Source organism: Balearica regulorum, chromosome 7 (assembly GCF_011004875.1).
Source record: "Balearica regulorum gibbericeps isolate bBalReg1 chromosome 7, bBalReg1.pri, whole genome shotgun sequence".
Taxonomy (NCBI): Eukaryota; Metazoa; Chordata; class Aves; order Gruiformes; family Gruidae; genus Balearica; species Balearica regulorum.
This window is the reverse complement of record NC_046190.1, coordinates 37,088,962-37,116,893: the sequence shown is the minus strand read 5'-3', so window position 1 is coordinate 37,116,893 and position 27,932 is coordinate 37,088,962. Positions and strand designations below refer to the sequence as shown.

Here is a 27,932-nt window from a genome sequence, read left to right as displayed (position 1 = left end):
CCACCTGGTTTAATGAAAGTTATATTTTCTACCTAGTCTTTTTGTCATAGTATCATTCTCATAAAATGGGGGTGCCACCTTTTTTTTATTTATAACCAAGAATCAGTAAGTGCAGTTACAGAATTTTCCAGTAACGTTTCCTCGTTGTTAGATTTTAAGCAAATAAAATTATTTATGGAAGAAGGGGACAGGATTGAACTTGATTTGTTCTTCTGAAACAATGTCTTATTCTTGAGCAAGCGTGAGATAGCCAGGCGTTTATTGTGCAACATGGAAAGATATTTTTTTTCATCAGATAACGGGTCATGATTAGTTTAGAGCTCAGATACCTGTTGGTAATAGTTAACATTATAGCACGAAGATATCAGAAGTTTGTGTAATCATTAAAATGAGAGAAGCTTTAGTGTTTGGGAGGTGGGGGGTTTTTTTTGCATAAAAACTTGAAACTGCAAATGTCAGCATGTTAACAACTCAATGATTGAGAAATACACGGCTTGGTTTATTTTACCTAGTAAATGATGGTATCACACTTGGTGATTGCCATTCTGCTTGACACGTTGGCAGATTTACACATTGATCCGGGGGTCAGGTCTGTTATAGGCAATTTTATCAAACAAAAGTAGCAAAGAGAAACTTTTTTCCTTTTGCCATGGGCATGGAAGGGGTTCTCAAGTTTCTCCCCCAGCCTTCTGGAAGGGACTAGCATCTCCCCTTTATGTCACATTAAGTGCCCCAACTTTCACCTTCTGACTTGAGTAGCCTTTGGTGAGATGAATTAGTGGCTTGTTCTCTGCTGCTTATGTTTGTTGTCTGCCTGTTAGAAAAGGTCACCTTCCAGGCCCCTTGTATACAATCCTTGTTTTGTCCAGGCTTATCATCTTGGGGCTAGCGGTGTTTAGCTCTCCTGTGCCAGGGGACTCCTGGTGTGTCCTATCTGTGTACTGTTTCTGCTCTTTGCTGGGCTGATATCTGATAACTTATCAGTTGCTTACAGGAGGCCTTGACTTTGAGGCATTCCAATGTCCAAAAGTCTTTAAACCCGATGATAGCCCAACACCTGTGTTGCCTGGAAGAAGAGTCTCTGCTTTTGGAATGTGTTGTGAGAAGAAGTCTGGGCCTCCTGGATGTAAGGTGTGGGTGGGAGGAAAGAAATCTCCTAACTGTGCCTGTAATGGAGATTTCTTTATTGTTTCTCTCTACTTTCATGAATTCCTAAACTGCGTGTATGATGGCAGAGGAGACAAGTTTTGAAATAACTTGCATCTGAAGACTTCTACAAATTAAAACTGTGACTTAAAAAGGTTCGATGGATAAAAGTATTTTTGCCTCGCGCTTTGTTTTATCAGGCATTAAGGAAGGGGCTCAAAGCTACCGCTGCTCACCGTTACCCAGTAAAGGACGTACTCTGTACATTGCGGTGGTGGTGTCCGTGCTGTTAAATGAAACGCAGCCAAGCAGTGGCCCAGGTGCCCTCCGTAGTGGTTACTTGGCACGGTTCTGGGCTGTGCCAGCTGGCATTCCCATCGGCAATCCCTGGTGTGGTTTAGAGACTAGTGCGTGCCGGTTCACCATTCCAGGCAGCTTGTTTTTGGAGGGGGAGGTTGGTAGGAAGGAAGAGTTGAACCGCGTGGCTGCCAACTCCGCTATGCTTTTTGGTCGTAGAGCTGCAACAGTTCCTTCTGCTCAATGGTATGGATGTAGGTAGTGAGTTCAATCTTGCGCGCACTCAACAATTATGTATAATATGGCCAGTGCCATTGTTGATAGGGTTTTTCTTTCTTTTTAGATTCAAAAGAAGATTGATGAAGCCTTGAATGATGTCACTTCCAGTTTATCCTTCCTGAAAGATGAAAAGGATTATATCAAAGCGTTGCCGGAACAAGGCATGAGCCAGCCTGAAGTACTAGAGAAGATGAAAGAGTACAGCTCAAAAGGTATGAACGTGAGTCTGTACTGCCGCAGAGGTGGGTCTGTTTCATACACCTAACATTAGACGTACTCTCTTAAATGAGATCTGATGGCTCTTGCTCATGGTTTCATCTTAAATATTTCTTCCCTGATGTTCTTTGCTTGCAAATTTTTGTCTGTTTTCCTTCTGGAAGTGACTAAGATCAGTATTCATGACTTCTAATACTGTATTTGGGTGTTTACCGTGAAAATCCATTAATTCCCCAGGAGTTCTAGATTGATGATGGAAGAGCTGAGGAGAAGAAAAATATAGAGGAAATTATTTGAATGCATTTTTGATAACATTTCTGAGCAGTTGCCTTGATGTTTGACTTTTACCAGAAATGTGTGTTCTGTGAAGCCCCAGGGACTACCCGTAATAAGAAAACCCAACTTCCAAGCAGGATTTTTAGGGAATTTCCAAGACTGTCTCTCTTAATCAAAGTCATAATGTTTTGCACCTTGAAAATGCCACTTAAGGAAGGTAAAGTCATGATGTTATTCTGGCTTGAGTCCACATAAGCAGTGTCTGAAACTTAGAGTTGCTTCACTCATGTAAGTATCTCCACCCTGATTCATGTGCCAATTGCTCGTAATGAGCAAATTTGGGTGAATTCCTGTCCTGAGGAGAGGATGCGGCTGCCCTGCTCCTATCCCAAATCTGAGAAATGCCTTGAGTTTTCTGCTAGAACAGTGCACCTACTCCAAATTCAGAAACAAACAGTTTTGCAATCAAGGATCCTGTAACAACTTCCTCCTTTTTCTACTTTTATGTGTTGCTTATGTAGCTTCTGTCTGTGTTTTCCCTCAAATTATTATTTCCTTCCTTCACCGGGTTCTTCTTTCCTTTTTTCTTTTCCTGTGGCCCCCTCCTTCCCACATTTGTGCGCTCCCCTTTGAAAGCTGTTTGGGAGCGAGGCTTGGATTGGGACTTTGTTCACCTTATATACGCTTGTGAAGCTGATGCCGTTGAGTTCTATGAAGGGAGCAAATAACCAAAACAAGCGGAATTGTGCTGCTGGGGTGTTTGGAGGTGGAAAGTTAATGGGTTAAGTACCGTCACGTCGGGCAGTGGGTTGAAACCTGCTGTCATTAAAGCTGCAGCGGCGTATCGTTTTAGGTGAGATTTAATTGAGGCACCCGGCACTGTAGGTTTTAGCAATACAAACTTGGCCTTTCCATCTCTTCTCAGCTTACAGTGGTGATGGGTGCTCTTTGAAAGTGGCTTTAACTTTAGCCACTGTAAGAGTTTAGTTGGTTGGACAGCAGTTCGGGGAGACTGAGTGGGGATTAAGGGGATTACATATATTAATATAACTGCTTGCTGCAGCTAGATGTTTATGTGCTGACTCTTTAGTCATCATTTACTTGTAGTTTGCTAAGTTCATGGGATGCGCGATGCCAGTTGCACATAGCTGTCTCTGTGGCACAAAAATCATACTTGTTCCTCACCAGTGAAATCTCAAAAGCTGAATCCTTATCTGCAGAACCGGTGGGAGGATTTCTCTGTGCACGTGCATGTTGCTCTCTGAGAATGGCTGTGTTTGCAAGCACTGTGCTCTTCCTTCTCTTCCAGGAGACGTACGTTGGCAGGATGGGAAAGTCTCTGGGACCGTGTACAGTGGTGAAGAGAAACTCACCCATCTGCTAGTGAAGGTAAAGTGCAAGCAGTCTAACTTTTTGCATCTTTGCAGATATCCTTAGCATCTTCAGGGTGACCAGAAACCCCTCAACACTGTTCCAGCATCTTTCAAAATAAATAGGGAAGATCTGAAATGAAGACCGCCCAACTATGAAGACAGAGCCTAGGGTAAATGTAGGTGGAAGGGGAATTATTAGAAAAGCGTTTGGGCAGTGTAAAGCTGGCCAAGTGACTGTCCCTGTGAAAAGAGATAACTAGGATCCAATTAGATGAGGTGGTGTTTTGAGTAAGAAAGGAAGAAGCTGCTCACAAGTGAACTGGAAGCTGGTACTGACCTTCTAATGCAGGGAATGGTAGGAGGCATAAAATTGCATACATCGGCTTCAGCAGGCCCCCCAGCAGATGTGCCTTTGCTGCAGGCTGGAGTGAAAGCAGCCTTGGCTGTCCTGTTACTGGGAGGCTCTGGGACTTCAGACTGGCACAGCTTCATGGAGCAAATTCCTCTCGGTTTAAGCAAAAGAGAAGTTTGTAAAATGTTTTTTGGCAGTCCAAGTCTTACAACAATGGAGCATTGGCATGCTTCAGTGGTGTCTTTGTTAGGTCTGTTTACCTACTCTGGAACTTTTCCCTTTGAGGAGGTTGGAAAATAACCTAAACAGCCCAAAGGTCTGTTTTCAAATATATCTACTTCAAGAGGTTTTTTTTTTTTTTTTTTTCCTAGAAAGGGAAGTCTTGCCCTCTTGCTCCTGGGAGCAGCTTTCATAACAGCTGTAATGAGCTCTGTTTGGTGGTTGCTATTGCTGTTTTCTTCTGCACGTTAACATTTTCTTTGCCGCTTCTGGGGAAACGTAAAGCTCAGAGCAGCCTTTCTAGAGGGGCCTCAGCTTGGATTGAGTGTTGTGGAAACATTTCCTCTGTTTGTGCTGATTATTCGCTGGTTTATTCTTCTGTATTTGTTTTAATGTCCCTGCAGTTGCTTTTTGATCTTGACTGCAGGAGGTTGGAACTGGCCTGTTCCAGCCTTATCCTGTGAGTCCGCGGCTGCAGAACGAGCATGGTTTCCACGGCCACTTTTGTTGTAGTGTGGGTGGGCATTTGTGCTTTTCTAGCTGCTTCACAATTCCCCTTTACTATTAAACTTGAAAACTAGTTCTGCGAAGTAAGTTTTTTTTGGCCCTACTTTGCGTAAAGCAATCATAGGGTGCACATTGTGGTGTGGTGTTTTTTTTTTAAATAGCTAAATGATTAAACTTGTCTTTACAACAAGAAATATTGCTATGTTATAGAATCACTCCAGAGGCCAGAATGCCCTAGAAGGACAAATTTTTTTTTTTTAACTCCTCATCTGTAGCTTCCCAGCTTGTGGAATTTACTTGCAGCAGGAGTTAAGTCCGAGGAGATCTGTAGTATTGTTACGGCCAAATGCAGCTAATTTGCTTATACGGCGTGTATGGTGGGTTCTCAAATCTGCTCTGATAATCCAGTGCTTCATCTGCAAGGCTAACTTTCCGTCTTTGTTTTCTGAAGGTGTATGAAGAGTTTGCCTGGAGTAATCCTCTCCATCCGGATATATTCCCTGGTTTGAGGAAGATGGAAGCAGAAGTAGTGAGGATTGCCTGCACGCTCTTCAATGGCGGCCCCAACTCTTGCGGTGCTGTAAGTGGCCTGTCTTCAAGCATCCCGTGAACATTTTGGATGTTTCTGACTTTGATTTACGTGCAAATACACCTTCTGCTATCCAGCCGAGGCTGAAGTCAAGCTCATTGCGGTATATGCCATGCCAACGTAGCTGTATGGAAGACAGTTGCTAACTGCTTTTCTTAGTGAAGCTTTATGAGAGACAATTTAACTCAGGGAAGGAGTTCTCTAGATGAGACCATTTGCTTCAGCTTTTTTTCCACTCTTAAATGATCCAGGCTTGGTGGCAGTTGGAAAAGAGAACCAGTGTTATGTGGCCTGGCCGGTTGTCAGTGGGGGATGGCGAACAGAGCAGTGTCACTTTGAGTAGCTCCCCTCAGTTTTAATCTCTGAACTGGAAATCTGTGAGCCTGCCAGAGTGCTAAGGTTGAGGACAAGGCTGGCTGACTGATCACCAGCAGGCAGCTTGACATGTTGGTGATCCCAGCTGGACAGATGACAATGCGTGCCATGCCTGCTTGAAGGTATCCTTCCAGGCTTCCATGGCCTTCCAGTGTACTATGGTGGAAACCAAATTTCAAGTGTCGATAGAGTTCCTAGCAAGAGCCCCAGATGTGTGTTCTTAAACTTACGCTTTCAGAGTTGGTTGAAGAGCAAAGGGTATGAAGTTGCATGGTGAGTTATTGTAATAAAAAAAAGCCGTGGCTTCTTACCCTCCTCTCTCTTACTTTTTTGGTATTTTGAATTCCTTAGGCCAAGTTCTCTCCCTGTTTACACGGTATGTGGGACGGCGAGGTCTTATTCTCTGGCATGGTGGTCAGGGGCAGCTGGGATACAAACAGATTGCTTAATAGCTTGCAAAGAAGTAGTTACATTTGTGAGAAGAATCCAGGTGAGATGTTTCCGAGACTGGTGAGGTGATTGCTGGCTGCTAAATATGCTAGAGAGGGAGAAGGCCAGCAAGGGCTGAAGGTCGATATGGGAAGGCAGTGTTGACACAAGAGCTTGTGAGGTGAACTGGCCTTGAATGGGCTTAATTTGACATTTGGAGGCTTGGTTGTGTTAAGGAGGTAAATACTGGAGTAGCCTTATAGTAGATGTAGTTGGGACCAAACTCCAACTGGATTGAAGATGAAATTGACTGTGTCAGTGTCTGGGAGCATAAGATGTGCTTGCCTTTGATAGCAGGAGATTGCACCCTGTGACCTGACTAGTCTTCTCGGGACTGTATTCCTCATGCCACCTTCAAGTTTAGAGAAGGAACGTGCCTCTTTGCTTATAAAAAAAGCATTTCACCTCATCTCCTTCCTGGTTTGCAGTGCTGGGAACACTACTGAGATGATCCCTGGAGTGGGGAAGAGGCTGGGTTTAAAGCTGTTGAAACTCATCTTTATCAACAGTTGAGATGTCAATTGATACAGCAGTCGGATAGCTCTGTGACACCATGTGCTTGGAGAACTTTGCTTGCTGAAGCCTGCGATGCATGTTCAGTTTTTGTTACGTAAAGCCTGGGTTGTAGAAGTGTCAACCTTGGCCCTGGATGCTCTTTCACTCAAATTTAAAAGTAGAATTGCTTGAGAGGTTCAGATCGGGTTAAAATCTGCTCCAGAACAGTCAGACGGTGATCACGGCCAACGTGAGACCTCCGCAGATGCTCTCTGGGGAACCCCGCTGCTCCTTTCTTCTTCCCCTCCCTTCTGAGCACTGTGCTACAAAGCCGCAGCTGAGATTCAAGCAGGAGCGAAGCAAACAGGGAAGTGTGCAACTTGCCGTGGAGTTACGGTCTAGCTGGTTGAACAGTCAAATTTGCAGCTAGAGAAGGAGGGTTGAAAAGTTGATTGGCCGGAAACAGAAGATTAATTGCATCCCTGTAATTATCTTGTCCAAACGAGTCTCTCCAGTGGACTTTTTGTCTTCCTCCCACATTGCTCTTCCTGACTGTGAAGAGCGTCCAGAGTTGCTAATCATTGATGGAGAGATGTGGGTGGATATATGGAAGGCATGTGCTCTTTCAGTAGTTGAGCTCAAAGACTTCTCTTATTTTCTCCTCCCCAAAACTGAACTAGTGTTTCAGGATTATTTCTGGAGGCTTGGATAGTTAAAAGCCATTTAAAAAAAACAGTTTTTTTTGAACTGACGCGACACTTCCTGTCTCTGGAAGGCCCTACTGTAGCTGGTTGCTCAGAGTGCCACAGTTATGCTTTGGTAACCAGTGAGGCTGTAAAACAGAGATGGCTAAACCAGGGAGGGTGCAACACTGGGAGTTATGTTTGTCTTTAAATTGGATTTGTTCAGGAGATGCTGCTGGCTTTTTCTACTGAGAAAGCTTCTGGTTTACTCGATTTAACTTTTGCAGTGTTGACAACTAAAATAAATGCTTCCCCCCCCCCCCCCGAACTTTATCACTGCCGTTTCTAAGCAGCAGTGTGTCTTAGTGTCAGGTCCCTGTCCACTGGATTTACTAACCTGATGTAAGCAACTGGGACTGCATGTCCAATTTTGTTGGTGCCTGGTGATGGTCCCTGAAGGCAGATGGAGCTTGTTGATGTTTCTGAAGAGTGTGTCTGTGGCTATGCTGTGTGGAAAGAAACCCCCAAAAGTTTCTGTCTGTGCTTCTTGGTGAGGCAGTTTCATTTCCTTTGTGCTCTGATTTCCGCCACATGTTGCAGAACAGCACTTTTTGGGGCTAATACTCTGCTCAGTCTGGGAAAAGCAGCACAGTGACATGTTTGTGCTGTTCCCAGGGCTTTCAGCAGCCTGGGGATCCCTGTGGAGTCCTGCCCTGTGCCGGGTGGACATCTTCCTAAGCAGGATATCTGGAGAGCAGTCTCCTGCTTCCTCTTTGAATGTTTTTGGTGTGTTTAATAAAGGCTAAAATGAAACGTGTCTTTTTTTAGATTTCTGAATGTTAAATCAGATGAGCAGCTTGTGTTATTTACAGGAGTTGCCTTTATTTGAGACACAGGGGCTGTAATTCTCCTTTAGTTTGAACGTGGACCTAAAACCACTAACAGTGCCCTTGTGGTGGAGGGGTGTGCAGACATGCCTTTTGCCTTAAATCGCACCGAGAGGTGTTCTGGGTTTTTAGGCAGTTTTTAAAAGTAATCATTTTCAGCAGCGGATGGATGCTTCCTATTTCTTGCTAATTACTCCTTTTTGTTCTTACTTTTAATCCTGTTCCGCAAGAGCAAAGAGATGGGAATTGGTGATATTTTTTTTTTTGGGCTCCCAGGAGATTCTAATCACATTCTTGCAATGATTTGGAAGGACTAATTAAGCTTAACACATAAAGGAGAAGTTGGGAGGAGTTTGTTCTTGTCTGATGTGTCCATATGTTCCTGGTCACAAGGAACAGTTTTGCAGTGCTGGCACTGTGGATTTCCCCTCTAATTTGGGGAGAAATCACCACTTTCATATGAGCTTCAGTGATGATTATTTTTTTTTTTTAGTAGTTTTTTGAACTTTAAAAAGAAAGGGCAGCTTTGAAGCGCAGGGGGAAAATTGCGTGGGGAGTGTGTGTGCGTGTATTTGATGTCAGTCTCTCTATGAATTCTTCTTTGCACTTACTCTGCAGCTGAGGACAGGATAGAGAGGCAAAATCAGCAGATGCAAACCTAAGCCTTCCGTAGAAGCTGGTTTGTCTTTTCTCCCCAAATTCTGGGGCTTCCAAACTTTGTTGTAGAGCTGGCTGCAGGCTTGCAGTGGGACTTTTAACAGTGCAACATGAATGATGTGTCTTGGGGGAGTTTAAACTCTGCAAATCTATCAGGTTTTATCTGTAGTGATGAGTAGGTCACCTTGAGAGAGACAACTAGTGGGATTTACAGTCTGCAGGTTTACAGGGGTTTTATGTGAGTCTGCCACTGCGTTATGGCCATGCAGTGGATTGTGATATATTTTTACTCTAATGCTACCTTAGAAATAAATAGTAGTTCACTTTGTTATTCATGGGGTAGTTCGGCTCGGTGAAACTTTTGGTCAGCTTTGTCTCCGGGGTCTGAATGGACCTGTTTCCTAAGGTGAAAATGCAAGCAAAACTTTAGAGACCAGGAACCAAAGTGGTTCTTTTACATCTGACAGTTTGACAGTGACATGCAAGTGGCATGGCCAAAGAAATCCTAGAATAGGGACCGTACCTCTTATTGCTGTTTTAGTGTGGAGGTTCTGGAGCGCTGGGATTTGGAGGGAGGGAGCAACAGAAGGGATATACTGAGTTTAGAAAGCAGGAGGGATATTTTTTGCCCTGTGCCTTCTCCTCTCCCCTCCCATTTGGAAAATAATAAATAAATCAAGAACAAAAGAGTCTGTTTGCTTGTCTTTCTCCACACACTTTGCCTGGCTTTTGAAGATAGCACCGGGTTGGAGAGCTGCTTAAAACACTGCCTGTTTCCAGCCCCTTTTCCCCATGGCATTGCTTGAGCCTGTGGACTTTCATTTAGAGGGGGGAAAAAAAAAAAAAGATATTTGTGCAAACCATCGGCGGGTGCTGAATCACGACGTGTTGGCCAGCTGCCGGCGTGCCGCGGGCGCTGGGGAAGTTGTATCCTGTGACAGTGATTCAAGCCCTGGCTATAGCAGAACGAGTTTGCTGTTGATAATTAAAGCTGACAAAGCCTCCCGTAACAGAGCAGACTCCCTCTGCAGGTATAAACCGCGTAGACCAAAAGGGTTTTTGCAGTTGTAGCTGCACCAGATGGGGCTGCTCTGGCACATCTCTGTGGTGTATGCTCGTGTTGGTACTGACGTGCCGACTGTGGGCCAATTTAGGAAGCTGATCTGTCTGAAAAATCATCTTTTTGGGTGGATTTTCAGCTGCATGAACAAGCTTTCCATGTGGTCATCTGCATGCTAGTCTTGGTGCCTGGGAGGAGGATCTGTCCTGGATGCTATTCCTTAAGCTGCGTCTCACCAACTGCTGAGAAGCATTGACTCTGACCTCCCAAAAACTGCGTGTGGCTCAGCATTTCCATGCAGGTGATCAGCCAGACTTTGAAGAGAGGTTTGTCATATAAAAGGGCAAGATGTTGGCGCTTTGGTAGAAAGATCGAAATGGCGATAAGGCTGTATGGAGGCTGCTCGTTGAAGAGCAGATTATCTGGATGAGAATAGAGGTAGGGACTGCTTGCTCAACAAGGAGCAGGCAGAAAGTGTCTGGTATTCAATAATGGGAATCCCAAGATCCCTGAAACATGTATATCAAAGTTTTCACAATCATTGCAGTATTGTAAGCAATGTAGCAAGCCCTGTTACAAGGAGGCAATAATCCCATTCCTTTTCTCCCACCTGGCAGTAGGAAGGCAATCCATGTTATACCAGTTTTTTTCTTTTTTTTTTTTTTCCCCAAAGGCACTAGCTGACAACCTCACAGATCTTTTCATAAGAAGGGTTGAGAAGTGAATGACACAGCCCATAAAATGCTTAGGACGTTGTGTTCCTGCTACCATTGATTTACTTCACAAGAAATGCAATGATTTCTTAATCCAGTGCATGGCTCTGTTAGGGTTCATCTGTAACAGCTGTTGCTTTTAAACTACCACAAAAGCAGAAATTGTCTGTGGTGTGGCAGTCAGTTCCATGCTGCCTGTGGTGGCAGCTGCTGCTAGCTTGGATCATGTCAGGAACAAATGTGGCAGGCTGTTTTATGTGCCTGTGAACTTTGTTCCTTATCTCTGTACCTAATGGTTAGTCATTGTCATGCAGTCACACTTCTTCTTTGCATTTTGGGGGTTTGCAGCTATGTCAGCTGGGAAAAAACCAAAGGAAAACCCGGACTAGCAGATGTCATAAGGCATGCAAATGTGATTGCATCCTTTTTATGTTTATTTTTTTGGGGGGAAGAGGTTAAAAGGGGAAGTTGCAGTTGGTCCAGCAGATCTAGGGATCAAAATCAGTTGTCCATAAGCGCTATAAATGGCTTTTGATTCCTCTCTTTCACCTGCACATCTGTCTCGGGTACCAGCCATCCTCGAGTTATGGCTCACCCAGCATAGCAGTCAGTCAGTCCTGCAGGCTGCTTGAAAAAGCAACCTCATGTTTTACTGGGTTAAAATTTTACTTTGAAAGGTTTGGGCCCACACACTTTTGTGTCCCCTGCATGTCAGATCTCATAAAGGCTGGCGGACAGGGAGGAATTTCCTCCTGTAAAGAGTTTCAGTTATTTATTGGCAACAACTCTTGAGTTCTGGTATGCAGTAGTAAACTTGATCAAACAGCTTGTGCATGTACCTTCCTCTCTTCCACCTCCTGGTGCAAACTCCCTTGTTCTCCTGTGGTCAGGGTGAAGAGGGCTGGAACAGCACAGGTAGTGGGTTGTGTGGATACCAAGGGACTTACAGGGGAGCGTAATGCAAAAATTCCTCCTGGTGTAAAATTTCTTGGGTCTCTGAGGACTTAGAAGCTCTGTCTTGGTGTTGACCCGGACCTCGGCTGGCCTCTGCAGAGAGGAGGTGGGAGAGGGCTCTGCGCTTTGCGGTGCTGCAGGTTCTGGGAAGGTTTTGTAGCTCAGGAGCAGTGCCAACCCTGAGCTGGCTCCTCAGCGTGGCACTGCTCCAGACCTAATAAACCCTGCTGGACTTCAGTTAACTTACTACAGAATCAACTTTGTTGTTTCCGTATACGTGGCATAATTAATCTATAATCCAGACAAACAATCCCCGGGTAATCAAGAGCTAAGTATGTACTAGTAGTTCCATGAGGTGCGGTCATGCTTGGCAGCTAGTGACTGTGCAGTATGGTCCCCTCTTGTCAAGCTTTTGAGTTGGATTTTTTTTGTTTTGTTTTCCTTTCCCCCCTTCCCCCTTTAAATAGAGGAGTCAATATTTATTTAAGCTGAATGTTAGAAAACTACCTTGAGCTGTTCAGTGGCTTCTGCTGCCCTTGAAAACCTGAGCGCTGGTCCTGTGCATCTCTTGCCTCTGAAACATCTCTGGGCGGAGATGCTGTGGCAGCATCCCTTTTTTTGCTTTTCTCTTCCGCAACATCCATATACGTGGTTGTTTTTCTTGTTTGCTTCTTTTCTTCACAACAGATGACATCTGGGGGGACTGAGAGCATTCTGATGGCCTGCAAGGCGTACCGGGACCTGGCTTACGAGAGAGGCATCAAACAGCCAGAAATGTGAGCAATATCTCCATGACTTGGCTTGTACTTTGGGAACTTGTGGGACTTACTATTCCTCTGAGTGAAGGTGGCTGCTAGACCCCAATATTCCTTCATTTCATAGCTCATTACCTCTTCCTCCTTGTCCATCTGTGTCTGAAGGAGAGAAAACTGGGTCAAAAGAAGTGGTGCAAAAGCATAGCAACCTTTAAGCAGCCCGGAAGGCATGAATGTTGCTGGGGAGCTGTGGTAGCTCTGCCGTGCAGATGTATTTTGGCAATACCTGTGTGCTGCTCTAGGCAGAGCCTGCTCATTTCAGCTTTGGGCCCCTCTCGAGCAGAGATTGCCAGGCCCTTTGAAGTGTTAAAGGGGTTTGATTTACTCAGATCAAAGAGGGTTTAGCCTGAAAATTCTGGGACTAAAGTTGGGGCTGGTTGGAGCTGAGATGAGGAATTGTGCTAATCAGTACCCTGTTAATAGAGGATTTGTGCTCTCTAATGTGCTGCTTTTTTCTAGACAGTGCGTCAAAAATGTTTCTGTGGTTAATTGCTTATGGGGGGGGGGGGGAACAGAGAGAGATGAAACAGTGTGGTGTTCATCTTCTGAATTCCTGCGGTTTTTCTCTTCCCTCTCTAACATTTTTGCATGCTATTAAAGGCACCGATAAAGATACGATGCCTCAGAAAACAAGATTAATTAAGGCTATTCAGTCACTGCCATTAGAGATGGGAGACAGCAAATATTATGTTCATTTGGTGTATTTATGGTGCTCCTTCCCTTCTGTATTGTCATCTGCCCCTCTCAGGGAGGGTAGCTGGTTGGAGACGATACAATATTGTCTGATATGATAAGAAATTAACTTGGAAACTCTGGTTCCTTGTTCACAGAAGACCATGCAGTGGGGAATAGAATGGCTTAATGGGTTTTCTCTGGGTTGCTCAAGATCGAGTGTCCATCGTTTTAGTTCAGAACAGCACATGACCTTTCATCTGTCTCAGAGAGTATTTTCCCCAGCTTTTTTTTGATCTATGTGATTGTTAGCTAGTTGAAACATGTAATTGGCCTGTTTGACCTGTTTGTCATGCAGAAATATCTACAAGTTGAATTTTTTTTCTCTTTCCCCCCTCCTGTTCACAGTAAGGCTCAGGGTGCTGCCTGGGTTGACATATGCAATCTGTTCCTCTTCTAGGTTGGTCCCGGTGAGCGCTCACGCAGCGTTTGACAAGGCAGCACACTACTTTGGACTGAAGTTGATTCACATACCATTGACTAAGGCTATGGAAGTGGATGTTCAGGTATTGCTTTAGGCAGCACGGCACTCTTTCTGTGGGAAATTGGCATTGTACAGCAAATAGCAAGAAATCTACCTATGCAGGTAGCAAGTCAGCAGGTAGAGAGGGATGAATGCGTCCTGAAAATAAGGAAAAATGGCAGGAGTAAGTACCTGTCGCTGCAGATAAGGTTTTTTTGAAATAATTGGATGTAAACCGTCTCTTTGTCCTATGTGATTCATTTAGAATCAAGTAATTTATGTATGTCAGAAACAGCCCCAGATTTTCAGACGAGGACGAACAAAAGTGTTCTAGTATTTCCAAGTGGATGAGTTAAATGACTCGGTGACATCTGCTGATGCTTGTAGCTCAGTGCTTTGCTTTCTATAGGCTTTTGTGTTTTGGTTTTTAAGACCAGACACTGCATGTTTTCACTTTTTATCTTTTTTGGCAGGGTGGCACTTGGTAGATGGAATGTGAGCATCTTCTCTCTTTAAATCTTCAGGCAATGAGGAGAGCTATCTCGAAGAACACAGCCATGCTGGTCTGTTCTGCTCCCCAGTTCCCACATGGAATTATGGACCCGATCGAAGAGGTGGCAGAGGTAGGGTGCCCCTGGGATTTCTGGGTGCTGTAGCAATAAAACCAGCATGTCCTTCTGTACAAGAAGAGTAGAGGGGTTCCAGGATCTCAACCAGTGAATCTGGTGGGAGAAGCAGACTGATTGGGAGGGTGTTACTGTCCTCAAATCAGGTGTTAACCAACAGCAGGGTACATAGGACACGATTTGGAAGGGAGGAGGAACATGGGACTGTTTTCTGGCACTCTCTAACGGCTGCGGGGAGGTGGGCTTTAGATACCAGAAGTACCTCTGGGCATTGTCACAAGGCTGTGTGTGTGGGGCTGGGTTTTGGGCTTGAGCTGGCGCACGCAGCGTGTCGCAGCAAGGCAAAGTGGCGAATCTTTTGTGCATGCTTTGTCTCTGAACTCTCAAGTCTGTGCCATAAACTGCTGCCGTAACTGGAGGTATATATTGTGTATGTGACTTTTTCAGCTCTGCTGCACCCACTGCGAGACCAACCAGAAGGGCGTTCTTTGATATTTGAGAGGAAATAACAGCAAAATAGTCCACCTGGTAAAAAGGCTTTGATTTAGGGCCTACTGGTTGAGCGAGCTGGGTGCAGAAGTTGGAGGAATGTGTGGAGGGCGTAGGACTCAGGGCCGGGATCTTATTTTTCAAACACGCCTCTTGATTTTTTTTCTCTGTGCTCCAATTATTTATTTTGTGTGTAACCAACCAAGGCCTCTGAACTTTTCATTTGGATCACGCCCTCACGCTTTATTGCGGATGCTCCTTTCAGACCACGTCGTCACATCTCTTTGCTGTATTTGCCAATGCTGTGCCGTTTTTCCTCTTGCTGGCAGTCTTTGAATATATAGAAGGTAGGGGAAAGCATTCCAAAAGTAGCCAGCCCTTCCAGATCTTCTGTCAACATCTTGAGTGTGGCATGGTGCTCCAAAAGGGGCCAGGAGACATTTGGTTGTGAAATGTGGAGTAGCTTTTGGTGACTGGAGTTTGGGTGCCCTGACAACATTGTTTTCTTGACTGATTGCGCCTTACCAGAATCTCTTGTTCGCACACAGCTTGCGGTGAAGTACAAAATCCCCTTCCATGTGGATGCTTGCCTGGGTGGTTTTCTCATTGCTTTCATGGACAAGGCAGGTTTCCCTCTAAAACGCCTGTTTGACTTTCGTGTAAAAGGTGTGACCAGCATTTCTGCTGATACCCACAAGGTAAGAAATGGGGGGGAAAAGGTCTTCCAGTGCTTTCATTTATGGGGAGCAATTCCCGATGCCGTCCCTGCCTTTAGACATTTCTGCTCCGCGATGCGGAGGTGTGCTCAGCACCGGGGTAAGGGCTCTCCTAGTCAGGTGCTTTGTGCAATGTGCTGAAGTACGGTCAAGCGGGATCTCGGTGACTGTGTGCAGCGAGTGCTTGAATGTGTTCCTGTGCCCCCCCAGCTGCTTTTTAATGCTTTCTGTGTCCTTTGCAGTATGGCTACGCTCCCAAGGGCTCCTCGGTGGTGCTGTACAGCGACAAGAAGTACAGGAGTTACCAGTTCTTCATAGCACCCGACTGGCAAGGGGGCATATACGCCTCCCCCTCCATGGCAGGCTCCAGGCCTGGTGGAATCATAGCCGCGTGCTGGGCAACTCTGATGCACATAGGGGAATCGGGCTACGTTGAGGCTACGAAGAGGATCATTAAAACAGCTCGTTTCCTCGAAGCAGAGTACGTGCTTGCCTTTAACCCCGTTTTGGACCCCAAATTCCTTTTGTTTTTTTGCCAACGTTTTCCCCCGCCCCTGGACAAGCTAATAGCATGTTGCCTGCTGGGTGAGGATCCACCAGGCAGTTATGGGAGAAGATGTTTTGTGTATGTCTGGTTCCTGCCCTGTGCCAGATAGCTGAGAGGCGCAGAGAGGAGGGGTGCAGGCAGCTTTATTTGGCTGACTTGGCTTCGAGAGTTTCTTCTGCCTCAGCTATGGCTGAGTCTGGAAGGCCTTAGTGACGATGATGAAAGAAGGGTTATACTCTCTCTTGTTGAGGTGCTGGGGTTGCTGTGTAAGCTGATAAGCTGATCTTCTCTGCTACTCTGTCTTCCCTTGCCTCTCTGTCCTCCCACTTTTCCGTCTCTTCCTGAGTGTGCTTGACTTTTGGGCCTCTAGCGACCTGAGTCCTCTTGCGAGTCCCAACGGCCTGGGCTGCTTGCGTGGTTATTTCTTTTTTGATGGGGATTTGCTGTCATCTGTTCCCTTCTGTACCTTTTCCTTTAAGGCTCCAGATAGATGGACAGAATGTCAGGCCCTTGTAACCCTGGTTAGTCACTCCTTTTTTTTTTTTTTTTCTCCTTTTTCTTTTTAAGGTTGAGAAAAATTGACAGCATCTTCATTTTTGGGAAACCTGAGGTTTCTGTCCTCTCCATTGGTTCGGATGTTTTTGACATTTATCGATTATCTAATTTCTTAGCTGCAAAAGGATGGAACTTAAATGTCCTACAGTTCCCATCAAGGTGAGTTTGTGGAGACCAGTGGAGTGATGTGCATAGCCGGGGTATGCAAGACCATTGTCTTCAGGCCTCGTAGCTCTCTTGATTTGCTGAGTGGTGTTGTCTGTACCTGATAAATTGCGTGTAGACTTTCCTCTGCAGAAAAGAAATTACTTTTGTGATTGTTGATTGTCATACCTGGTATGAGGTGAGAAAATTATAGGCCTTTAACTGTGTATGGTGAAGTCAGGAAGGAAGGGGGAGTTGCTGTTTTGTAAAAGGAAGAGCTGAACTCTCTGCAGCTTGGTTCTATTGAGTATTTTGCAAGGATTACCTTTAATTGGAAGGGAGTGGATCGCCTTTACCCCGTTATACTGCTGAAATGCTGTTTTAAGGAGGTACACGGATCGCTGGTCAGGGAAGGATTAAGTTGCTGTTGGTTGCTCAGAAAATGTGGAGCCGTAGATACTTGAGATGGTTAATCTCTCCCCTCTCCCCTGCCCGCCCAGCATTCATCTCTGCATTACACAGTTGCACACAAAGTCCGGTGTTGCTGAACAGTTCCTGAAAGACGTCAAAGACAGCATTGAGGAGATCATGAAGGACCTCAACGCCAAGACCACAGGCATGGTAAGGAGGCCAGTGTATAGTGAGGGTGTGTTTGGGCTGAGCGTGTTTCTCTGATGGCATTGACGACCCTATATAACGACCGCCTCTTCTCTGCTTAGGGAGCCATCTACGGAATGGCCCAGTCCGTCCCAGACAGGAGCTTGGTAGCGGAGATTTCTCAGGCATATTTGGACGGCCTCTACAGCACGGATGTTCCTTGCAGTGAAAAGCACATGAACGGCTCTCCCGGCCACCGCTGACTGTAGTGCAACAATCGGTGCCTTGCCAGCTAGCGCTGGGGTGGTTCTAAAGGTTTCCTAGGGGAAGATGTTGCAGTAAGCCTTTGTCCCTACAATTGCAGGTCTGATGGTGGCTTGATCTTGAAAACTTCCTTTCTTGTCTTAGTCTGTTCTGAAATCTGCATTGTTTTCATGCCCAACTTTAGTTTTAGGGCTTTTCTTCCCTTTCCCCTGTCTATTTTCATCATGACTATTGATAGTGAATTGAATGTCCATTCCACAACTCCAAATTCCTCAGGTATTCTGCGTGTCACTTCATTCCTTGCTGTTTGTTCTCCTCAGACCTGGTATTCAGCTGGTGTCCAGCCAAGTGTTAGATTTGAGTTCTCATGTTGTGTTCCAAAGCTTCAATCTTCCCAGAAGTCGAAGGTAGAAAATAAATTGTATATTTTGTTTTCTTTTGAGTATTCCTCCAAGATACGGCATTTAACAGACTGTGCTGGGAGCCTTCTATGTAATGCAGAGCCGATAAATTGGCAGAGGGAAGATGGTCACGTACTCTTTTTTGAAATCCCCTCTGAGATCTCAGCGAGACTGCAATCAATATCTACTGAGGGGAAGAAAGAAAAAAAACAAAAACAAACCCCAACACAAAATCCTTTTCTGGAATCTCTTGGTTTGAATAACAGCAGAAATAGAAACCAAGCGGGTGGTGTAGGGAGAGGAACCAGATGGTACTGAGAATCCTAGGTACGTAGTAACTGTTTTGCTTCCCTGCCTCTTCTAGAAGACATGCGTTTACCACCTAGAGTGCTGCTTGTACCTTGCACGATTCTGGAGGGATGTGCAAACCAGTGATTTCGCTGTTTGTAACTTGAAGGTTTTGCACTATCTCACAACGCTGTGGTAGAGTCAGTCAGGCCCTGGCGCGTGTCGTGGCTGGGGACTTGATGTGCAAACGGATGGCGCCAAAGCTGACCTTTTTTTACCATGATCTTTTAGTATAAAAAAGGTGACTTTTGTAATAGTAGTAACCTCTGCTCTTTGCACTGATTCTTTTAAGGCACATTCTCAAAAGGGCATTCACCATTGTGCCTTGACGCTTCTCTGGCTTTTTTTGTGGGATGCCGGGGAGGGTTTGAGGGTTCAGCTGTTGCTGCGGTCATTTCCTTGTGGTACTATACTGAAAAAAAACCAACCACCCCACCTCAAAGGCAGACTGGCCCCAGAGAAAGTAAGCTTGCCTATAAGGTAGAATAGTAGTTGTATCGAGCCAAGTTGCTTCCAAGTATTACAGAGATGCTGGCAGAGCTCTGAGAGGTAGATGATAGGATACAGCAAGTTGGAGGTATTCAAGCCTCAGGTGTATGGCTCACCCGTCCTATTTTTCTCCGCTGTTTTTACGGCGAGAGAATTTTCCTGGGGTAACTTGTGAGGTAGTTGTGGCCTTAAGGACAAGCTAGAATCTCTTGAGTTATTAAACAGCGGTGGAGTCGCTCCTGCAGGGCTTTCCCATGTCTTTCCTCCTGGCTTTTTGCATGCTACCGTGAGTTTCCCGGGCAGAGTTCGACACTTGGGAGATGACTTCGTGGCACGTCTGCGGAGTCTTGTGCAGGGCGTCCGAAGGCATCTGTGGCTGCTGTAGTGGGCTTGTTAGCCCGAAGCTGACCCTCACTGGCTTAGCACAGCTGAAGCACACACTTGCAGAATAATTCTACGGAATGAGAAGGTTACTTACCAGCCACTGCACAAACCAGTTGCAGTAGCCTTGGGCCCAGTGATTGTGGGAAGAATACTTGGTTTTTAACAGGTTTATTCTCAGTGCTAGGAGAGAAAAAGTATTTTGGCCATCTACCCTTAAATTGATGACTTCATGCATGTCTCTGAGCCCTTTTGAAAACATCGCATTTGAATTGCCTGCTAAGTCTCTTGATGGTGTTACCAGCTCTGGCAGTCAGCGTTTCTGTTGGACCTATTTATTCTGTTAATGTCTCGCCAATGTGACCGTTACAGCAACTCTGAGTTTGCTGTACTTTGGAGACAGTCTTAAGTGTCTGGCTACTGTGATGGTTCTCTTTCGAACCGAGATTTAAAAAACAAAAACAAAACGGAAAAAGGGAGGTACTCTTTTTGTTTCTGCTTTAAAAGAAAGGGGGGGATGGATTGGGGTGGGGTTAAGGAGAGAAAAACTCCCTCTTCCTCTTCCCTGGTTGCGTTCTCCTCCGAGGAGGTAGATGGATCGAACAGATCAGTGCTCCATTTCATGTTTTTGGATGTATTTGAAGATGTTATTTGTAAGTCAATGTATTTCTTTCTGGGCTTCACTTACTAGTAATATTTGTGGGTTTAATTATTTTATGTGTATTTGTTTTATACTGTAAATGTAATCTTCTGGTCAGGAATAGGCCACTGTAATTTACTGGTGTATAGGCTATATTCATCCTTGTCATCTAACATGTAATCTCCTTTATCATGCCAAATGGTCTTAGGAAAACGGTGCGATTAACAGGCTGTATGATTATTTAAAAGAGGAAAAAAAAAAGAAGAATTTTATGGACTGGATTATGATCTGAAACTGGATGGTACTTTAGACCTGGAGGGATCTTCACGACTAATTCCTGCGGGATTTCTGACTGTCAGGTTTTCCAAGCGAGGCGCTAAGTTTGTTGCGTGTACAAAGCGCTCCCAAGGGATTTGCGTGCTCTTAGGTACTAAGACTGAAGAATAACCAGTGGGATGGACCAAGAAGAGTTGTGCGTCTTCGTGCCATGGATTTCATCTGCACTTTTCTGATGACTTGGGGGAGTGGGAGGGTTGCGTACGACACGATAATATCTTGCCCAATAAATACACATTGACTTTTTAATGAACAAATGGCAGTATTCTGTATTGCTCGAATATGCCACTGTAAAACTGTAGGCCGGAATAGCTGAAGAGATGGTGAAAACGGGCCTAGTTTGTATTAAAATGGTGCATTTAGCTATCTAGGCTCATTTTTGATTGTTTTTCCTGTTTCAATGCTCATTTGAATGAATGTGGGGACCTGTTGCTCCTGGTTTTTGCTCGTGCACAGCCTAGCCTGTGGCAGGGAGAGTGGTTTATGAATCTTACTAACTCTGCCTGAGGGCTGCTCTTTCATTCTGTCAAGATATAAAGGTGGTGTCTGTGGCTACGTCTTACCTGTGATGTTCAAGGATGCTGAAAATTGTCATTTAAGAGCTATGGATTTTCTCTTAATACTTTATGGAACTTTAAAGGGTTAAAAAAAAAGAAAATATCTGAACTGGGTGTTAGTAGTGTTTCTCCCAGACTGTTTTGCTGAAAACAGCTACTCTTGGTTTCACAGCCAATTGTTCCTGTTGTGCTGAAAACGCAGCAGTTTGGCTGCAGACTCCCTGAATTCCGAGGTCGTCGTTACTGGAACGAAGATCTCACACCCCCAAATCCACCTACAACTGCCGCTTTTGTGCCTTTTGGTTGTGCCTTCCCTGTGCTTGTGCCTCGCCTGTGGTACGCTTCTGATTTTAGCACAAGCAGTTTTGACCTGATCTGCTCTGGCTTTGATCATCTCATTCTCTTTCAGACCCCGTTCGCTTTTGAGGCGCAGGCCTGCGAAGGCATGTGCTATTTCTCCGCGTTGCTTCGTCAAGAAGCTTTTCCGTGGCAGAAGCACCTTCTTGAGAGCAGTCAGGCCAGTTACCTGCCTTGGGGAAAACCTGTTGGCGTAATTTTGACAGTGAGGCCTCCTTCCAAACTGATACCAGGTTAACCAAGACGTTTATTGTAAACATTTTCAGTTGGTATCTTACTAAGGGCTGGTTACAACAGGGGTGAGATCACGTGCCTGCTTTATAATACTGCTCGGGAGAGGTTACGGTAATAACCAAATTGCACGTGACAGTTGCTGGGATGTTCTAGAGAAACCAAAGGGTTCACACACCACGTTTTAGGTGGAAAGCATATTTCTGTAGGTAAGAAGCAATAACACAGTGGCTGGATGGGGTTGGGCTCTGGAAGGATTTACTGGTGTAATTGTGTAACGTCACTCCTGGTAAAAGGGCACGTCTGCCGAAAGCCCCGGAGGCTCAGCAGTTTGCAGGCTGGTAGCGTACGGTGACAAAGGGTTTAAGAATGGAAGCGGCAAGATCAGAGATGGATATGTGCGCGGTGGCCATCCGTCTGAGCTGTGGCGGGGAGTTTGGCGCGGCGTTAGGCAGTCTGGATCCAGGAACTAGCTTGGAAGCGGGAGAAGGTTCTAGGTGTTGCCGTCCAGGCGAGAGGCGGGCTGTGGCAGCAGCAGAGTTGATTTTTTTTTTTTGGCTTCATGTATGTCTCTCTAGTCAGGAGAGAGAAGCTGCAACCTGCTCGATGAAGCTGGCCAAGTTGATGTCTCGCTCCGATAAGCCTCCGCACTCGTGGGTGCTCAAGGTGATGTGAACCTAAACCAGACAGACAGACTGACCCAGTGTTGCTGGCAGACAGAGCAGGAACGGTTTCCCCCAGTGCTGCAGACAGTTCGCATCTGATCAGGCAGGTAGCGCTATCGCTTTCTCCAGACTTGTTAGCAAAATTTCCTGGGGTGGGGGAAAGAGGGGCTTTGGCATTTCGCCTGGTTTTTTTCTCCTTCCTACAGCTCGTCCTGGCCACAAGCCCTCACTGTCCCCCCTGAAGCCAGCTATACCCACTTTTCAACTCTTTCCCCAGAAGCTTTTTCCCTTGCTGCTACTTCTGATACTGGAAAAAACCCAACCCTGGTGCTGGCCTACAGGCAGCTACTGGGAGGAGGAAAAGATGTGTGAGTGATAGCTGTAGGCTGGCTGTGATACGCCTGAGGGGTGAGGTCCCGTTGGTCTGAACAGGACTTGCTGCTGCTCTTTTATGCCATGAAAAAGGGGATCTGCTCCCTGAAGAGCTCTGTTTGCCCCCACCATCCCTGGTTCTTACCTTATTGTACACGTTGAACCATTCGGGGTGGTGGTCCAGTTTTTCTGCCTGTAGAGCCACTCTGGTCATGAAGCCAAAGGCCTGCCCAGTGGAGTAAGAAGAAAAATCAGCTCTGAACTACTTACCCTGCAAAATACATTATTTTTTCGCCCCATTACTATTAATTTTACACAACATGTTTCTGGGTAACCCAACCAAATGCAAGGCCTGGGATGTTCTGTATCTTTGTTGGGGTTTTCTGTGGGTTTTCTATGGGTTATTCTCTTTTTTTGGGGGAGCGTTTCCCAGGCAAACTGTGTACTGGGTCAAGCGCTTTCGTGTCTTGGGCCAGTTATCTTGCTCAGCCGTTAACGTTTCAGGAGAAACACGGAGGGCTTTCTTTGAGCATTGCAAATGGGACTCCCTGCTCTGCAAACCAGGTCTCCTGCTTTGTAAAACCGCGTACCCGGTTGAAATCCTTGAAGTGGAACTCTTTGAAGATGGCATCTCTGCCTTCCACCTCGTTCCACCCCACGGCTCTCAGGTTCGGCAGCAGCTGCTCCCTCTCCTCCGTGCTCAGCCTGTGAGCTTTTCCTGCCTGTCACCACAGAAAGGAAAGGGAAGAAGAGCAGATCAGTGTGGCGGAGGTAGGATGAAGCGGATGTTCAGCGAGGCATCCCGTGGGTCGTGGAGTTAGGGGTCCGTGGAGGCAGCTGTGGCGGGGGGGGGAGGATTAGGGTGTGTGTGCGGACCTGATTTGGTGGTGCTGATGATGGGGGATATCATCAATGCTGTCCTGTACTCCCTGCCTTGGGTGCATCCTGCGTGTGCCTAGGTCAAGTGGAGTCCAGCTTGTCACTGTCCTCTCACCTGCAACACCTGCCGTCTTACTGGTGTATATATGTATTCATTATAACCTGAGGTGCTAAGGAATGTGTGAGGCTAAGCTCCCAAAGACCTTACGTGTAATTTTCGGGGAAAAAAACCCCAACCCTGAAACTCTGTGATGGCTTCTAGAGCTGAGAATTGCTTGCTTTTGAGGTTCACCAAGAACCTTCCCGAAGCGGGAGGGCTTTATTTGCAGGTCATCTGCACTGGAAGCCTGCTTTAGAGGAGAAAGAAGTGGTGTGAATCAGAGAGATGAGTCACACTAAATAGGAGTTCAGCTCCTTTTCCTTTTCAGTCTCCTTTATGTTACGATGGAGTTTAAGAGGCTGTTTCTGTCTGTGAGTAACAAAGGGCAGAGGGAGGGATTGTGATTTAGCATTGTCTTCCTCTCTTGGGCAGAGCTGCTCCTACTTGTTTTTTAAGAGGGGGCAGGGAAGCAGTGGTTCTTAGCTTTGGGGAGTGAATATAGGCGAAGATGAAACTAAAATGGAGTTCTTGGGGATAGGGGCTATCCAAGCCAGCGTATCGTGGTGAGGATTGTTGTTTCTCAGTGACAAAGACCAACATCTCTTTGCAATTTGTTTTCCATTGCGTGCTGTAGAGCAAAGCGTGGCAAGTTAGATACGAGTCCCAACAAATACGGCCCACTGGTTCTTGCGGGGGTTTGGTCAGCACCCCCTTGAGATGCTTCACTTGGGCCTCGATGCTCAGGAGTAGCATCTTAAACAGCTGAGCTACTAAGGCAAATTGTCCTTTCCTATAGCTTACCTACTCACAGGCTGTACAAACCCAAAGCAGCAGCCATGGAGCTGATGGTTTTTGTGGGTGGTTCTTTGGTTTTGCATGTTTTGAGGAAGATTGGAAAGGTGATGCCCTATTCCCATGTCACTGGGCTGTGTGGGTTCCTACCTGTCTGGGTAGCCGTGACCCTTATGCTCGGAGGAAGCTGTTGGCTGCAGAGCACTTCATGAAACTGGCGGTGGGATGGTTCCCCCTGTCATCGCAGCTGCACCCTCTCCCTCTTGCACGATGTTCGGGGAAAGCTTTCCTCGCTCGTGCGTGCTCCGGCCTCGCTGCGAGCGTGCAAACCAGCCATGCTGCCCTTCAGTTTGTGCAGCGTTTTGCATGGCCCCCTGCCAGCCTCGCCCCCCCCCCCCCCGCCCCTTCCTTGCTAGTATCAACCCTTCCTGAGGTTTGGAGGGAAGGTAGCAAGTAAACACGGCTCAGCGCAATAAACCCTCAGCCGTTGCACTTCCATGCTGATGGCGTGATAAGCCGGGCGCGGGTAGCTTAGCAACTGGATAACGTGGGGACGGAGGCACGGGGGCCGCTGGCGGGGGGGCACCCGTGGGGGCTGCCCTGGAGGGGGGGGACTCTGATGGGAACGGGGTAGGGGCTGTGCCAACTTTTGGGACCAGGGGCTGAAACCCCCTGCTTGTGTGTGGGTGCTAAAGAGAGGAAAGGCTGCGTAAAGCCGGAGCTGTTGGTTGCCTGGAGCGGAGGGGTATGGACACGGGGGGGGGGGGGGTCGGGTGCTGAGCCAGCCTCGTCCGGGCAGAGCAAGAAACCGGGCTGCTGGGGAGGGATGTGGTTTAATTGTTCTCTGAACCCTTTTCTGCGTCGCAACAACGTGGGAGGGACGGGCCCCCGGGGTTTTTCCAGGCCCAGCTCCTGCGGAGGCACGGCCAGGCTGAGGGTTGGCCAACGGACCACAGGAAAGCCCGCTCCTCCGCTGTGCCTTGCGGCGGCAGACCCTCTGCCCCGAGCGCCCTCCGTGCCCCCCACCCCGCTCCCTTGCCCTGCCCTCCTCCTCCGCCCCAGCACATTGGCCAGCCTGCTGGTTTTGTCGATACACCGCGTTAATGCTTTCGTGTGCGCTTACTCCTTTAACACACAATCTTCTCATTAGGGAAATGTAATTATTTTGTTTTCTTTCGCTGGCTCTCAACTGCCAAGGCATTGGGATTTGGTGGTGTATTTTTTTGCCAGCAGGAAACCAAGTTGCTGCATTGTGCAACTAAGGGAAGGGAACCAGCATGGGAAACGGGGAGAGCTTTGGGCTTTCTGGAGATGAAACAACCCTCTCTGCTCAAACTAACATCGTCCCTTTTTAAGGGTGACTTGTCACCTAGGAGAAGGTGAAGGGAACAGGGCTGGAATGAGGTACGCCACGAGGCCCCACGGCCTTTTGCTCCTTTTTGCCGTGCCAAAGCTGATTTCCAGCTGGGCAGGGCGAGTCGCACGGGCCGTGCAGACGGAGCACGCGTGGGGGTCGTGCTTGCCACGCAGAATTTGAGCGGGGGTCACGCTGGCAGCGCAGCCTTGCTGTGATGGACCCTTTCCCTCCCCCTCGCAGAGGAACCGAGCCTGGAGAGCACTGGCTTTGGTAATTCAGCAGCAGCCGGCGGAGCTCCCTGTGTTACTTATTAACCATGGTAATACAGAGCTCTGCTCCTTTCTCCCTTTCCTCCTGCCTCTTCTCGGAGGCCGGAGCTGCCGCTGTAAAACCTCCCTGCCCTGTCCTTTGCCGTCGCCTGCAAAGCAACAGCCGGATTTCCCAGCAGCGACTTACCATCGCCCGTGGGTCTCCGTGGCCTCCGTCCCCGGTCCAGGCTGGGTGGTACACGCCGTACCGTAACCCGGTGGAGCTGCGCTTGTCCAGTGCCGCGGGAGGCGTGGCGAGGGGGCCGGGTCCACCCACGGCGAACTGCTGCCCGTGCCTTTCCCAACGCTGCCCGGCAGCGGGTCACCTGCCTGCGGGGACCTACGGGGCCGCGGGGGATGCTGAAACGGGTCTCCTTGAACCCCTACGTGCCAAAGCAGTGATGAGTCCACCCCCAAACCACCCGCCCCTCTCCTGGAGGGTCACTTTTTTAAACCTGTTGCACAAGGAAAAGGCAGAACGGGATGGAGAGGGGCAGCTACAGCCGGTACCGCTGGATGCTGCTGGCAACACATGTGATGAAGTGTGACAGTCGTCCTGGCTGAGCACATACGTGAGCTCTGCGCAGTGATAATCCCAGGCTGAGGGCTGCCTTGTCTGGGCACAGCCTGGATTATATCGCAGCACATGGACCAAGAGCCGGGCTGGGGGGGGCAGTGTGTGCGGCACAGCGCTTCTGAGCATTTTTAAGGTGTTTTCTCCCGTTGCCGAGGGAACCGTGTGTGCACGGATGCCGTGTGCTGCTCCCCGCCGTGTTTTTGCTCGCCAGGCCTGCTGTATTTGTTCCCGTGTCCTGCAGCTCATCGTCTGTTAAACCCGCTCACGTGATGGGCAATTTTCCAGTGCTGACAACAATCCTGTACCATGCTGATGAATGTGGTAGACAAATGCAGCACCCCGCTATACCCTCGTGGCTTTCTTTACCCTTGAAGCAACTGATTCTGGAAATTTTTTTAGTATAGTGTGACATACATCCCTTGTATATACTGTTGTGCACGTTTTGTTTTCTACTGTTAGGGTTTGTGGGTGCCACAGAAATGATTTGTTTCTCAAGCAGGCAAGTTAGAGGGAAGCAAATTCTTCCTTTTCTTCTTTGCCTTCTATAGATTTGTTTGCCAGGGTAATGAAAGGGAAAAATGAGCACCTTTTGTGTCCTGGGAGACCCCGAGTGTCTGTTCGGGGAGAAAAGACTTGGAGAGCAAGGCAGCACCTGAGAAGAAAATAATTGTGTGCAGATATGAAGCTGGAGGCTTTGATATGGATGAGAAGAGGAGGGGTGCTGTGTGGTTTCCAGCAATGAAATCGGGAGGTGGGATTGTTTGTAAGGTTGGCAAAGGCCAGCAGAGTATTTTCTTGGGGTAAGTTTGAATTGCAGGACCGGCAGTTTCATCAGCACAGCCCCAGTGGAAGCGCCCCTGTGAATAATGACATAAGCAGGAGGTAAAGGAAGCAATATTGTCGTGAAGTTGCAGGTGGAGATACGGGTGCTGTGGATAACGGCTGTGTTCAGGGGATCTCAGCTGCAGTTTTCTCAAAGAAAACACAGTGGCAGTTTTGATGGTGACTTGTCAGGGCCTGAATGCACCGTGACGAGGTGACGGTGCCTCTGTTGGCCTCCCTGTTGATTTGGAGATGGGGGAGGAAGTGCATACCCCATCTCTCGCGGTACCCCGCTTTCCCTCTGTTGGATTGCGTCCCAGCACAGCGTGGGGCCAATCCTCTTTACCTTGCCGATATGTGTGCTGCCAGTACAGAGCAACTGACAGACGCCTCAGCTCATTAGAGGTGAGAATTTCTGTGGTTGGAGAACATCAGGAGAAAAAACGATTAATTATACTGTGTCTGCTGATTAGCCAGCTCCTTTGTAATGGCATTTTCTCTCCTAGGTTATAAATCAAGCCTTAACTGCTAGCCTTACGTGTGAGAGATCTCCCGCAGAGGGATGTGCCTTGGCTGAAAAGTGTCAGCAGGGCAGTTGTGATTTTCCTCGGCCTGTGGTGTGAAATTGTGGCTGGGGGCATGCTTTGGCTGACTCCCGCACCTGAACCCCTAACTCCCCCTCTGTGCAGCTTTTATTTTTTCTTTTTTGAGATGGGACTCTTTTTAGATATGTTTTTAATGATTAATCGAGTGATGTTGGGCAAGGTATTTGCTCAGAGCAGTTTGCAATCCCACGTAGGGGGTG

At 47.1% G+C, this 27,932-nt stretch overlaps 2 protein-coding genes across 3 annotated transcripts in view; one reads left to right on the top strand and one right to left on the bottom strand.

The window, feature by feature from the left end:
- The window catches only part of SGPL1 (sphingosine-1-phosphate lyase 1), a 31,795-nt gene extending 11,027 nt beyond the window's left edge, over positions 1-20,768 (top strand). For both annotated transcript variants that reach the window (XM_075758947.1, XM_075758946.1), the window contains exons 4-14: positions 1,787-1,934; positions 3,524-3,603; positions 5,117-5,245; positions 12,255-12,343; positions 13,515-13,620; positions 14,102-14,200; positions 15,241-15,390; positions 15,651-15,889; positions 16,523-16,669; positions 17,155-17,275; positions 17,374-20,768. In XM_075758947.1, the coding sequence (XP_075615062.1) occupies positions 1,787-1,934; positions 3,524-3,603; positions 5,117-5,245; positions 12,255-12,343; positions 13,515-13,620; positions 14,102-14,200; positions 15,241-15,390; positions 15,651-15,889; positions 16,523-16,669; positions 17,155-17,275; positions 17,374-17,514 (1,449 nt within the window). In that variant the 3' untranslated portion in view covers positions 17,515-20,768. The remainder of the gene's footprint in view (positions 1-1,786; positions 1,935-3,523; positions 3,604-5,116; positions 5,246-12,254; positions 12,344-13,514; positions 13,621-14,101; positions 14,201-15,240; positions 15,391-15,650; positions 15,890-16,522; positions 16,670-17,154; positions 17,276-17,373) is intronic.
- On the bottom strand, positions 18,065-25,951 carry PCBD1 (pterin-4 alpha-carbinolamine dehydratase 1). Its single transcript, XM_075758948.1, has 4 exons — positions 25,877-25,951; positions 22,883-23,014; positions 22,438-22,518; positions 18,065-21,932 (listed from the first exon to the last, which is right to left on the bottom strand). The coding sequence occupies exons 1-4, from the start codon at positions 25,877-25,879 to the stop codon at positions 21,834-21,836; spliced, it is 315 nt and encodes a 104-aa protein (XP_075615063.1). The 5' UTR covers positions 25,880-25,951; the 3' UTR covers positions 18,065-21,833.
- Between the last annotated feature and the right edge of the window lie 1,981 nt (positions 25,952-27,932).

Coding starts and splice junctions, on each gene's coding strand:
- PCBD1 (XM_075758948.1), bottom strand. Junction 22,519..22,882: donor ACTTCAAGGATTTCAACCGG/GTACGCGGTTTT, acceptor TCCACTGGGCAG/GCCTTTGGCTTCATGACCAG. Junction 21,933..22,437: donor GGTTCAACGTGTACAATAAG/GTAAGAACCAGG, acceptor TGTCTGGTTTAG/GTTCACATCACCTTGAGCAC.